Raw genomic sequence first — 14,579 nt, 5'->3', positions numbered from 1 at the left:
ACAGGGGCTGAAAGTTTTCAGACTAGGTCCGAGGGCAGGTATTGAAAAGCACGGTCGTGAGGGCTTTTATTTTCTCTCTCGTGTGTGTGCAAGACACGCTGTTTTACAGTTTCCATGTGTCACTGAATTAACAACAAAAGTTCTTCTTGGCTTCAAACCCTCTCCCGCGGTGCCCAGCCCATCAAAGGGCTCATTTACACAGCGGCTAATGTGCAATGCTGCCCTACTTTATTCGCTTTAGCCGGCCTGATTAGACTCATGCGCTAACAGACTCACTTCTCCTTTTACCTGCTGAGCCCCAGACCTGTGGGATTCATTTACAGAGCAGGCTTTGTAACAAAGGGGAGAGACAGAGAGAGCACAGTTACTTGACTGGCGGAAGTGTGCACACACATTTACATCGGAGCTAAGGGGCTAGGTGAGAGAGGAAGCATCAGATGTGAGCTATGAAAGGGAATTGAAGCTGGCCAGGAGAGGAAGAATGCACACACTTAGCAGGGTCCTTCCTCTGCATTCATTTGGGCTCTAGCAGGAGTGCTAGCTGCTCAGACCAAGCATTTATTAGATTATCAGCAGCACAAACGCAGCTGGCACAATATGGCAGGGAGAACAGGTTTCCAAGCCCTGTGGATATACCCAAGAAAAAATGAAAGCACTCAGCTATGCTAGAAGACACACCAGGAAAGAAAGGGCTCTCAACACTGCATTGTCAAACATCCTTCTGCACAGGCACAGGCTGCCCCCCTCTGTATCCAGCCCTGGAAAGGTGACCTCACACCTCAACCTGGGGATTCCATTCAGCAACCCAAGTTGCCCAGCAGGCAAGAGCATCCTGCAAGCATCCTGCACATACTGCTTACTGACCAGGGGCCCAAACCTCAGCCAAACCAACCATGAGTCTGCAACGTGGCTGGGAATGATCTGAAGGAAGAAACATTATTCACTCCACCTTAAAACTGGCCTCTCAGGAAGAACACACTGGGAGGGCCTGTGGTCACCTTACTTCCCATAAACCACAGGCTAAAGTTGCCCAAAGCAGGCAGCTCAACATCAGCCTCCCAGATTAGACCCACTGCTTCCAGTGTTTGCTGTCCCAACACAAAAATGCCAAGAGGCTCCATCTAGAACTTCCTAATTCCTCTGAATGCCAGAGCAGTGCGTGCACGCACACATCCCCAAATGCTGAGAGCTCTAACCTTAACTCAGCTATGGCTATGTCCATATCATATCCAAATCAGCTGCTCCACAACACCAGTGTTGGACCTGTGGGAAATTCTGCCTTCTCCATGACATCACTTCAGCCAAGAAACCAGAGTATGGATGCCATAGAGCACCCCAGGGGAATGGGCCTTTCACAGTACATGCTGGGAAGCACCAAGTTCTTTTTGACAGATATTAACACCACAAGAAAGGCTCCAGCAAAGGACCAATAGGACTATCAGGGGAGGATTTCTAAGAAACCAGCCTGAACCAGAGAATCCAACAGGACCACTAGAGAAAAGAAACAAAACCACACCTTCATGCAAACACTTAGCACAGGTAAGGACCATGGGATGCCTCTGCCTTTTTGGTTTTTACTCCAAAGGTCTTTAGCTTAGTGCTGGGGTTTCTGCACAGCAGTCAATTTCATACTTCTTTCCTACTACTAAAGAAAAACCAATTCTTTGCAGTTCACCACAAAATGATTGTTTTAGCAGAAGAAAGACTGTCAAAGTTATCATGTATTTGGATTTCAGTCAACTCTTCAGGCCAGAGTCTCAACTTGAGCAGAACCTCACTAAAACAGGTTTTCCGAGGAACTCTGCTGCACAGACAACCTGCACAGGGCTCTGCTGAAAAGGACAGGGCAGAGCCCTAAGATAAGTCAGCCCAGCCCTGGGACAGGAGATGGATGCCTTGCTGCAGCTAGCAGCAGGATGCCAAGGAAGGAAAGGTCACTTTGCACAGCTTAGCAGAAGACTGAGTAGTCAAGTCTAGAACATCAGGAAGACATACCTGAAAGCAAGAAGATTCAGCCCAAAGAATTGCTCTGTGCCACGAGGAATCATACAGAACGTCTAAATGGGTGAAATACCCAGCTCTGCCTCAGCTTGGGGATGTAGGGGCTGATCTAGTCAGGAGGTACTGCCCTTAACTGGGGTTTAAGGATTAACAATGAGCCCAGCATCTGCCCACTGAAGAGCTTGTGGACACACAATAGTTGCGTGACTATCACAGCCCTGAGAGTCTGTCTTCACCCCTGCCCCAACAGCAGACACTGGAGCCTTTTTAGCCAAAGGCAGGATTCCCTTCTGTTAATTTCCCTTCTGGCAAAAGCACGCTGGGCACCAAGCCAGCTTCAGGAACAAAGGACAAGAAGAGTTCACCTTGACAAGAAGAGTATACCTTGGCTAGGCTAGGTATACAGACAGGAGGTCTTGGTTTGTTGGTTAGAGGAAGAGACCAAGCTTTCCATCTGGGAGGCCTCCACTAGCTCAAATAACTACTGGTAATGCAAACAACGTGGCAAAGCCTTCAACTGTGATGTTAAGCACATCTGGATCATGTCCCACAGGAGTCTGGCCTTCGCTGACACTCCTGAAGATTGAAGGCAGGAGCAGGGAGAGGCAGGACAAATTAATTTAACTTCAAAGAAAGGAACACTAGAGGTGCTGAGGAAGAGTGGGACTGTGAGTTTAGTTTAAAACCACATCAATTAAGCTTCTTTTTAATTCAGGCAGGAGGATCTGGCCTGCAAACAGGAAGGCTTCATTGGTTTCTCAAAGCAAGAGTATATTTTAATTTTACCATCATTAAGAAAATGTTATGATTTATGTGGCTGCTGTCAGACTAATATCTTTAGAATTTAGCTGGCTAAGCCAATTCATCTCTAAGACTGATGAAGGCTGATTGCTCTCTATGCAAAATGTATTAAAACTAAATGAGCAGTCTATTACTCAAATGCTCCTGATAATCTGTTAGCCAAGGTCCGTTAGTTGGGCTGCCTTGTTGCAAGAGAGAAGTCTTCATGCTCTATACAGCTCTGATAAGACCAAGCTTACTTCAGGAAGCTCTTCTTTGTTTTGGTCTTTCAATCAGATATCCAGAAAAGCAGCACAGTGCTGGAAGTGCTGCTCACTTACCCCTCATTCCCAAAGAATGAGGCAATCTGCAAGGGGCCACAAGTCCCAGCCAGTAGCCCAAAGAAGAGCTCTCTGGCTCATGATGATATCATTGGGATATGTGGTTTCTGCGGGCCATATCTCTGCATTAATGAAAACACCCCTCCAGGCAACCTTACTGCTGACACCACAGCTCCTGGGATGTTCTTGGTGTTGTCACGGATGGAGGCCTCCACAGGAGCCAAGGAAAATTATGTTCCTCAGAGAACTCCAGTGAGCAACCACAGCTTCCGAGGTGAATGGCATTTGCCCTTTTCTTTCCTTCCTCATAGTAGACTATTATTGTTATTTATTATCTTTAAAGTCCCCATATAATAATAATACCTGGGAAACAGATTGCTCCCGTCAGAAAACTGATTAGCTGGGATTTTTGAGGTTACTATATTTTGGATGCTCTTCTCCTCTGACAGCCTCTCCCCACAGCCCTCTTCACAACACCAGCCTGTGCTTATAATTACACCAACATCATTTTTGATTTAAGGACTGTAATCCTTTGTCCTCGCTATAAACAACCTGCATTAAACACATGAACTGCGTGTACCAAGAGAAAAATAAAGAGCTACAGAAAATTGTGAGTCAACACCACAAAGCCACAGTACCAGAGCCTGCCTATGCAGAGAAAAGCCTGGGATACATAGGCTCTGCTGGAATGCACTTGGTCTGGGAGGAATGGAATACAGGGCACTGACCTGCTCTGTTTCCCCCTGAAGGAGGAGGATGTTGCTCCAGAGTTGAGTCGTGCAGTTTAAAAAGAACAGAACAGAGCTCCCACAACACCTTCACAGCAAGGGCTGGGACTGGGGTGGACCCTCTGCAGTTCAATTTTTGTACAGGATCTCACCATGGAGTACCCTTGAGGTTTTGCATGATACAGGGTTTTTATTTAATGTTCGAGGCATTCTGCCAACAAAACCTTGATAATTCACACTAATGACTAGGGGACCTACTGCAAATTAATTGCTAATTGGCAAAATTCATTAAATGAACAAACAGGATAAGAAATAACTGAAGATATAGCCTCCCCAAACAGACTCGGTTCATTTATTTTTGTGTGCCATTCGGTTTTCATGATTTATGCTAATACTTTTAAGCATAGTTGTAAATGTATTTGAATCTATTTTAGTAGAGTAATGAAGTCTAAGTAATAGCAGAGCTTGCAACACAGTTCTGTTATATCTCACAGCATCACCACCTGGCAGGTAGAGACTGTCATGGGGATCTGCAGTAGGAATGGAAGAGGTCTACAGGATCTACAGATTCTCACGGCCCTTGAGTAATTGTGTGTGTGTGGTCATCTTAAAGGTCCTGCTCTCAATTCATCACTTTCTTCATAAATGCTCCTTTTCTGATGCTCCAAACTTCCCACTCCTCCCCAAAAAATCTTCTTTTGTGCTGAAGCCTTTTGTTTGGTCTGTCACCAAAATACAAGGTTTTTTTAATTAATCAGTGTTTATTTGAATATTTCACATGTGATGCTAAACTTCATTTTAATTCAATTTTAAGGTAAGTTTCTCCTTAAAATCAGCCTTCCCCAACCCTAAACAATGTAACTGTCCTAAAAACATTCATCCTAAAATCTCCACACATCTGACCTGTGTCTGTACAGCTGTAAACTCTGGTTTTATGCACCAGCACCAGTACTGTTCAGCATTATAATATAGCTCACTGACATTGAAAACCACCTTCCTTGTAGATTTCAGCAGCAAGAAAACTTTCTCATTAGGCACTTTCTTCTTGGAGATCTTTAGAGTACTGAATAGTTTAGTGGATTTCCAGGAAAGAGTGCTGAAGTTTCAGATGAATAATGTTTTCTGCATTTTCTGCCTGAAGGTCAAACATTCCTGGGCTGCATGGCTTTACTCTGCAGGAGCAGAGAGCCTCCACTCCTATACAGTTTTAACACTCAACAAAGGGAAGAACCATATCAAGTACTTAAGTCTTAGAATTCTAGAATCTGAAAAACCTCAGCTGAAAAATTCAGTTTAAGTTATGAACTTGCACATTTCTGAAATTCTGAAGTGCTTCACTGCATGGAACTGAAGTGCTGCAGTGGAAGGTGGACAGGCAAGTGCAATGGATATGTGCAAGAAGTAGAAAAGGGTGAAATTGCACAGCTATTCTCTGTCTCAATGAACATATATGCTTCCCTCTGCCCCAACTTATAGCTATGGACTCTGTCTTCTGTCTATGCCTGCTGATCTGCCACATTAAGATTTTGCACAGGTCAAAATAAGGAGTAATACCACTATGCCATCTCTCCTATGTTATGTTGCACATTAAACACACAGCCATCTCTCTGGAGCAGTACATGACCATCAACTTGCTCCATCAGTGAGGCTTAATGACAAATAAACAAATCTTTTAAAAAGAAAACATTTCTATAGTAACTTATGTAAATGTCTATTTGTAAATGTCTATTTAAGGGGTTTCTGGACTTTGGCTAGACATACCTCAGAAATTCCCAAATCAGTTGTGCAAAACTATAAAATCTATACTTGTATCCTCCTTGTAAATTAAACCAGTTTTACAGGAATATACCTAGTGAAGGCTTTGTCAAGATGAGGGAGGCCAACAGATACCAGAGAAGCACAACACACCTAGGCATATATGGGAGAGAAACAGCTCACTGATCCTATAAGCATTAATGCCTCATTATTCACCTGTAGCACTGACTCAAAGGGTAAAGATAATATTTCCTGAAGGAACCAAAGTCCTGGGGCATCAATGTCACAGCATGAAGGGTTTTCACCAATGCAGGCAAAAGGGTCTTCAAGGCTTTTATACTCTCCCACCCTTTCTCCCCAGAAAGGGGATACAGATTGCTTTGAAACTGCACAAGTGGCCTATTATTAGGGCTACTTGGAATCCACATAATGATGGCTGAGAACCTGGAAAGCAACAGCTTTCTCCCCATTTGACACACAGGCTATGACCAGAAACAAGACACCTGAGAAGAAAAGAGGAACTCACACCTTGCTAAGACTTCCTGCCATTTTGAAGATGGACATTCTCTGGCAAGTGAAGTATTATCAGCCACTTATCACTCCTGAGATTCCTTGTCCTTAAATACCTTTTGCTTTCAAAATAGTGCAAGCCTATAAAACAAATGCAAAAGGACTACAGAAAGTGTTTCTGTAGGAAAAAAATAAAAAAAATACATGGTGCAGAAGAAAAAAACTGCACAGGACATTTTTACTGGGGGATATTTTATGCTAAAAGCACATTACCAGAATGACACTACAGTAGTTTGCTTTAAGCAGATCTGCAGATTCCCAGATAGTCCTACCCCTGTCTCTCACTACAGGCATGGAGACCAAGGTGAGACCTATAGAGGTGGCGCAGCAAATGGAAATGGCTGCACCCTCTGAGCTGCATCTGACAGAAACAAATCAAGAACTCAGCAATGTATGCTGTGATTGCAGGGAGGGGGCCCTAAGACCACAGGAGGGCAGAATTCCAAGGGCACTCTACCATGGTACAAGAATGTTATGTAAACTTCCAGATCAGACACAGGAAAGTGTAGCAACACATGCATCTAGTCTTGAATTGATGTTGCTTTTCTTTTAAATAATTTAACTGAATCTCCACTTACACAAACAACCACAGTGACTAATTACAGGGCAATCGTTATATTGGTTACACTAATGAAAGAAAAAAGGTTAAAGGATATATATGGAGCTCTGCACATGTTACACACAATAAAACTGGCTGATGAATGACACCCGAGACTGTGTCACTATGGGCACACAAAGGTAGTAAAAGCTTCTCAAATCCAGGACTGACAAAGCTCCTTAAGGCCACACACTGCATGGACACTGTTTGGTACTGGATGATTCAACAGAAGCAGCAGCATGGAGTGTCCTTTCCAGAACTCAAATTTATTTTAAAGATCCCATTCCTGCACCCAGCGTGCTTTCCTTATACCTGAGAACCTACTAAGGCTTTGGTCCAGAAGCTCTCCCACATCAATGACCTCCACAAAAAAAGGTGATGGATTCATTTTCTTTCAGCAATTTAACATTAAGTGCCTTTTGGTTTAGCTAAAAACAAGAATGGAGGAAAAATGTGTTGGATTCACCTTCTCTAGTTCATTCAAGATTTTGTATCCTTTGCAGTTCTCTTTAAAAATAAATATACAAATATTTTCATCTTATTTCATTCTCTACGGACAGGAGTTTGATTAGGAAATGCACCAGCACTCTCTTGGCCCAAATTAAAGGGCATGTAATACAACAAATAGATGGCAATGCCACAACATGAATTCGATCCAGCCTGCATCATTTCTTCATAAGTTTTATTCACAGAAATGAGAGAACTACTTCCCTTCTACACCTCTGTCAGGCTCCCTGTGGAAATTACTCCCGGCCACTCTCTTGTAGAGTGCAAAACATACAACTTCACTAATGAAAAATTGCTAGCAGAAGCAACAAGCACATCTCAGCTAACTAATCCATGGGATGTTCAAACCTGGAAACATAAACTTTCCCCACCTAATAAGGGTTTGCTGATCTCCATGAGATTGATGTCAGAACGCCTTGGAGTGCAATCAATACAAAGCAAATAAATAATTAATTGCTTTAAGTAATTAAATTTATCAAATCCAAATAAGAATAACTGGTATTTTATGGAACTGCTTCCAAAAGCTGAACCTCTGAAGGGACAGTATTGATCACAGGAGGACAGACAGATGTGTCACATGTTCCCTGCCAATGAGGTCTGGGTTTGCATTAATGATAGGGAAGGAACAGAGCCAGCAGCCTCCAATGCAAGGTAAACAGCCAGCATGCTTGGCCATTTAATTATTGGTTGAATCAAATATAGAAAATAAACATGTCTAAACAAATACATACAACCCCATCTTCCTCTAGAAATATCATTCACTTTGGACTTGCAGGAAGCACTTACTTCTCACTCCAAGGAAAAAAAAAAATAGAATAACACACACATGCTTTCCCCGCACTACCACAGGAAATTCTTATTCATTAATCAGTGCTAAAAAATGCTCAAAAGGCTACTAAATATTTAAAAGCTGGTGAGTGTGAATATTTGAATCAATGAGTACTAAAGTTCTACTTGTACTTTTCCTTCCTTTCCTTCTTTCTTAATTTGTTCAACTGGCAAATTGTCTACAAGCTCCCAGTTAAGCAGATGGAGTCAGGCTGCTGGCTGGAAGCCTTTTCTGAAAGGAGGCGGCCAGCTTTGAATGACTAAGCTGGAGCATCCCTCAGTCTTTTCTGCAGACTGAGAATTCTCCAAACATCTTTAAATCACAGGTTTTGGGTTTTTTTTTTCCAGATGAGACACCACTCAATCAATTCTCTTCCAGTTCCTTTGCTTCTGAACCCATGACAACAGAGCAAGGACACAGACATACACCTCAACATCCACTCTTTCCTATTCATCACCCTTCTTCTTAAAATCACTGCTGAAACAATTCAACAGCATTACCAAAATTGTAAGTTAAAATCCACAGACAGGTCTGAGAGAGAAGAACAACTTAAAACACACTGCAGAGAAGTTAAGCATGCTAAAGTCAAGTGCTCTGAACACAACAAAGGTTAAATTTAAGAGAAAGCTGAACGTAAGATGGTACAGAAACACTGTGGTGAAATCAGAATAAACTCAATTCTGCCTTACTGAAGCAACATCATGCCCAGATCACAAACGTGTGGTTACTGTTGGTTTGTCTGGATCCTAGAAAATATCCAAGTTCAACAGCTCCCATTCTCCTTCCCTTCAGGAAGATCAGCAGCAAAGCATTCCTTCCTCATAGCTCCCTGCTTTCCCTTTAGTCTTTTCTTCACCTTTCCCTGGTCAAATTCCCTACACATCTGTTTTCCTCTGGCTCTTTGGCTGTCTAACCTCCCAACTGAGCAGAGCTGGTGTAACAAAGTTTTCCAGAAGTAATGCTTAGGATTAATAACACAGTTCTGATGTCATTTTCATAAACTGTTTAACTAACATCAAATGCAAAGGTCTAAAATTCTTTTCAAGAAACTCTTGGAAGGCTCACCCCTTTCCAAACATCTACTACTGCCTCCTGTTCTCAGCAGCACCAAGGCAACACACTGCCTTCAATTAAGAGGAAGCTTTTCCTAATGCCCAGCTTCCCACTGCCTTAGAAAAACTTGCAATCTGTGCTGTCAGGAGGCAGAGGGAAATCCCATGCAGAGCAAGGGCAAGGGGGCTGTGGCCTCCTTTGCCTGTGGCCACAGTCCCATGGAGAACAATGGGAGACTGAGGCCAGTCTGATAGAAGGCAGCTTGTCGAAGTCACTGCAGAAGATTACTCTTCAGCGTCTGCTGAAGGAGAAACTTTCAGTTATGAAGAATAATGGCTCTAAGTGACCATTAATCCTCACAGGGAAAAAAACCCCAGTCTTCAAATTCAGCCTGTCCATAAGATCGTGTAAGCTGTAACGACAGGGGGAATTTGAAGAGCCATGGCTATTGTCATAAAAACTACTGGGAACAAATTAAGTTGAATACGGATTCCTAACTTTTTCTTCAAGGACTCATTTCTATAAATTAATTTTAACTCAGATTCCACACTAATTGTAAATCCTCAGGGAAAAAAAAAAAAGTCTCTAATCAAAGAATAAGTGCTATTATCCTGGGGATGATATGGTACATTTTTCACACATGACAGAGGTTGAGCCCTGATTTCACTGAAAAATCCAACTTCACCTAACCACAAAGGCGTAAAGCACGGTAGCAAAGTATAAAATAAAGGAGGACAACAGAAGCCTTTAGGTGAGGAACTCTTTAGGTCTTCAGACAAAAGAACTTACTGCAGGACAGCACAAGCTTTAGAAATCATTTTTCAATGTGCTAAGGGCAAAACATCTTATGTTGGATGTTGCCAGAGTATGAATTTCCATTCCAGTTCCTCACTTAGCCCTAGTCAGCCTCCACCCTGATCAATTCCACATCACTGGAGTTCAGAGGGTTTGCCATATAAATCCCACAAGTAAAATAATTTGGATTAGCATGGACTGTCAACTCCATAACATTTGGCACCTCAGCACCTCTTACCAGTTCAAAAGGCCTGTACTGACCTCATGCAATTAATTCTCCCCATCATGCATCTGTGAGGCAAGTGAGTCTAATAGCTCCCATTTAAAAAACAGGGATGGCTTGGATAAGTAAGCCAGGTGACTGGCTTAAAGCCACAAATGAATTCATGTTTCTGGGTTAGAGGTAGGTTTCACAATCCAAACAGCAAAGTGTTGTTTTTTCACCTAGATCAGTGATGAACCATCTCTTTAATTCACAAATGACTGGTAATTCTAAGAACAGCATTTATCTCCTTAAAAATTTCAAGAATAACATAGGAAGTTGCTCTAGGTCACTTCAGGAGCTTGGATACTGCAGGCTAAAAGCTGCTGAATCAGACTGCCATGCCTCAGCTTAGCACTGCATCTTGTGAGCATTAAAAGGAACAGATAAAAGCATGTAGCACCCATTTTCATGAAGGCTGGGATTTGGATTGTCTGTTTGGCGCACAAAGAGGCTGCTGGCTTTGCCAGATGGTTCCATCACTGATACGTTATTGCTCAGCTTCTCTTCCAGAGGGGGTAGAAAAAATAGAAAAGATCAACCATTACTTATTAGTTTTCAAAATCCAAATCAATCTCCATAAATTACTCTATTTATCTTAGTATTGGAGAACACATGTGCCACATCTCAATAAATCTCAACACTTGCACTGCAGTCCTGCTTCTTTCTGGAGTGGGATTTCCTCAAGGCTGTAGCCCCTCACTCAAACAGGTATCCTGCAGATGGTGGCACTGGAACACTGAAGGAGCCCCTCAGCAGTGACCCTGCTGAGGCATCCCACCTCTAACACACACATGCTTCAGTACATCAAAGCAGCATTATCCTTAACACATTTCTATTAACAGCCAGCAAGATCTGAAACCATTCTGATATCAAAAGAACATTCCATAAAAACAGTCTTTCAAATTTACTATGCCAAGTGAGGATGTCAGGACAAGGTATGTACTTATCTGACTTTGCTATAATAAAGCAATTAAAAATTGCTTTAAAAGTATTTTTTTTTTGCTAGGAAAAAAAGCAAAAAAGTACTTGTATGTGCACACAGGATTTTGCTATCAAAACTTCTCTGAAAACATTCAGTTGACCAAACAGATTTAAGTTACTTGGTGCCCCAAAGCCTGTGGCTAAGAGGCAGGTGTGAAGTCTTGCTCATATAAGAAAGCAATACAAAAACAGCAAGAAAGTTCTTTACTCAGAAGTATCTCTGCCACAGCCTGAACACAGGGGCTTTTCCAAAAAATATCTCCTAAGATAATGTAAATAGAAAAGTTAAAAATTCTATGTATTTATGTGTTTCTGGTTTTTTCAAGACACAACCTGAGCATCCAGTTCTTAATCATCTTATCTGGATGATTTTTAAGGTCCTTTCCAGCCCAAATGACTCCAAAAGAACCTCTCAGCTAGTAACACACATGCTTCAAGGAGCCCATTAGTTCTGGCTGTGAGCTCTGGACTAGACAGCTCCATTTGGTTCTGTTACAGGTGTCTAAGAACAGAGCAGGCACACCAGTGTCAAACACCAGCAAGTTCAGGTGCCTCTGCAAGGCAATGACTTGGCTTCCACAGAGCCAGCATTCCAGGTTTCTGAGTCTCCACATTTATGGAATGCCTTTCTTATTTTAGAGGCAAGAACTTGACTTTTTTAGCTATAAAAGGATGAGGAGAGAGCCAGGCACAGTGAAAGACATTAACAGAGGTCCCATGGGAACAGGACAAGAGCCTACCCTCTGGCTCCGAAGCGTGACACCTGCAGATTTGAAGTCAGGAAACTTGATGCCAGCAGTCTCAGGAACAGCCTGAAAGAGATGGAAACAGGATGTGTTGATGGAGGAAACAAAAGAAATACGAGATTTCATATAGAGACTGTCTGAAGGGGAAAGACCGTTTCCTATGACAGAGAACCACCTGCCACGGCCACATGCCAGAGCTGAGGCAAGAGGAAAATCCCAGACAACGGGATTCAGTGGGAAAATCCCAAGCAATTCATTGAGAAGAATACTCCAGTTCAAGGCATCTTTGGAAAGCTGAAACATTTTTGGTCAGTTGGTTTAAATGCACTGCTCTGCACAGAGCCTTACAACCACCCACACAGAAACCCTGACCCTACATGGTATTTGTATGTATTTGTACAGTATCATCCTTATCCAATTTAGACCCATTTCATAATCAAAACAGCCCAGGACATCCCTAAATCTTGCCTTTTGACTGTAAACTCTCTAAGGAATGAACTGAGAAACCTCTGATCTGTACAGACATGAGCCCACTAATGAGGATGCAAGCGCTGCCCCCTCCCAGGGAGACCTGCTGTTCATACATGTTTTGTCATTTGTCCACTCATTAGACAGTTTTGTTTCTTACTTATTTTAAGCACAACATTGAAATGCAGCAAACTTCCAATGCTTCTGCTGCTAACAGAAGAGCATATAGTTGAATTTCAACAAAACGGAAAAAAATAAATGCAATCCCTTACAAATCTATGCTGATGAAAGCAAAAGGTGAGCAGACTTTAAAACTATTAAACCAGGGTATCTGTGCACTGAATGGTTTGGGGTCCCCTGAATGGGTCAGCAGAACTTACGATTCAAGCTAAGAATAGCTACAACCTCTGCAAAACACATGCACAATTGTGGTTTTCCAAAACTAAGTCACTTTGACTCTCCCCATTTCTTTGGAGACAGCACTTGCTTTGCTGCTCCCAGATTTCTCTACAGAGAGACTCTGCAGCCTGCTCTTTCTTTGTTCCAGACAGGGCTGAGACAGCCAGGGCTGCCCCAAGATCATAAGAGATGCTGAAGGACAGTGACTCAATTTCTCAAGTTCCCTGCCAATAACTCTCACATCCCTATCAGCTATCTCTAGGTCTTTGTCTTGAGGTGGCACCCTGCAAACCACTCTGCATGGCCAGGCATTAAGATTATTTTAGTTATCTGTTGCCTGTCCAATAAACAGAGGACCTGGGAAAAGATTCCTAAACGTGACCATGAAGGAAAAAGTATTCTCTAACCACCAACAAGGCTAATGAACTTGTAGAGATCACTTTGATCTTTGGCAGGATATAGCCTCCCCGTTAGCATTGTTTGAGACAAACAAGGCTGCAATCAAAAAACCAATCCTCTCTGCTTCCTTTGAATGAAGGCTGGCTTCCAAACTCCCCGAACTCTGCCCCTCAGCCTGTTGCTGAACACCCTGACACAAGCAGTGTGCGGAAATCAGCATCACTGCCTCAGCCAAGCCAACTCTGAATTGCATTCAGCAATAAGCAATTAAATGGGTTCTTTTGCTTCATGTGCCTGTACAGCCTGTACATGCTGTAAACGCTTCAACCTCAATTGACTCTTTGCTAAATGATTTTCCTTTGTTGAAATGATGCTGATGCAGCTCCCGATTCAAATTCTTAGTTAAAATGCAATTTTTTTCTTAACATTTCCTGGCTATAGTTGGTAATTGACTCCTAATGGACTCTGTCATGGTTGAAATGATGCTAGTGCAACAACAGAAACTGCTTCTCTGCCCACCCTGGTGTGCCTATGCACTACATGCCTGCAGACAGGTCCCAGCCAACAATCAGGGGTGGACTCCCTCGCCTTGGCATCCTCAGTATCTTTCCAGCCCCATTCTCTAGCTCTCTTTTTTTCATTACCATCAATGACAAACTGCTTTCTTTACAGGGAGATATGCCAGCCATGGCTGAGCTTTCCCAGAACAACCCTTAAGGGAATTCAATGCACAAGGTGCCCAGTGACATTACACTCATCACACAGCAGGGACACACATGGGACATGACACACCAAAGGAGTGTTTTGAGGAAGTGGTGGCCATTAGGCACACTTCAAGCAGTAACTGTCTAGAATTCACTGCTTTTCCCCCCGTCTCTGTACAGAATCTTTTGGAGAGAAATGACACAAGTGCTCTCTGTTCACAAGGTGGAGGGACAGGAATTCCCAGGGATTCACTTGAAACATCTGAGATTTTTTTAACAGTCCTTTTTCCTACTGAAGGTGCTGAATTTAGATCAGTCCATGCTGTCCTCCCCTTTCCAGAAAGGGAAACTGAGGACTGTGAATGTGAACTGAAAGCTGTGTTCTGGCTCCTTAGAGTGCAGCTCAGCTCATGAAGAAATAGCAGTAGCTCCCAGAATACAAGAGTCCCACAGCAAGGCTGGTCTGATCACAGCTGAGGATCAGGAGAGGGGCAGGTACTGAGCTCGGGGAGATGCTGCTGAGATCCTAGAGCTGGGGAGAAAAGGAAAGCTTGAACTAGACAAAGAAGGCAGGTGAAAGACAATGGGTTTGTGGGCCAACCCTACAAAGCAGTAACAGAATACACTTGGAAGAAGCAGGGAGACAGATGCTTCTCCTTG

The 14,579-nt window shown here is 42.8% G+C and overlaps 1 protein-coding gene across 3 annotated transcripts in view; it reads right to left on the bottom strand.

Annotated features, from left to right (window-relative positions):
• The window catches only part of DMAP1 (DNA methyltransferase 1 associated protein 1), a 30,899-nt gene that overhangs the window by 3,237 nt on the left and 13,083 nt on the right, over positions 1 to 14,579 (bottom strand). For all 3 annotated transcript variants that reach the window (XM_088060615.1, XM_014250904.2, XM_088060614.1), the window contains one exon: positions 11,944 to 12,015. In XM_088060615.1, the coding sequence (XP_087916741.1) occupies positions 11,944 to 12,015 (72 nt within the window). The remainder of the gene's footprint in view (positions 1 to 11,943; positions 12,016 to 14,579) is intronic.

This window comes from Pseudopodoces humilis, chromosome 10 (assembly GCF_049639895.1).
Source record: "Pseudopodoces humilis isolate 2021_Gansu_Grassland_sample_001 chromosome 10, ASM4963989v1, whole genome shotgun sequence".
NCBI classification, from domain to species: domain Eukaryota; kingdom Metazoa; phylum Chordata; class Aves; order Passeriformes; family Paridae; genus Pseudopodoces; species Pseudopodoces humilis.
The sequence above is the reverse complement of the archived record's forward strand: the minus strand, read 5'-3'. Positions and strand labels throughout refer to the sequence as shown.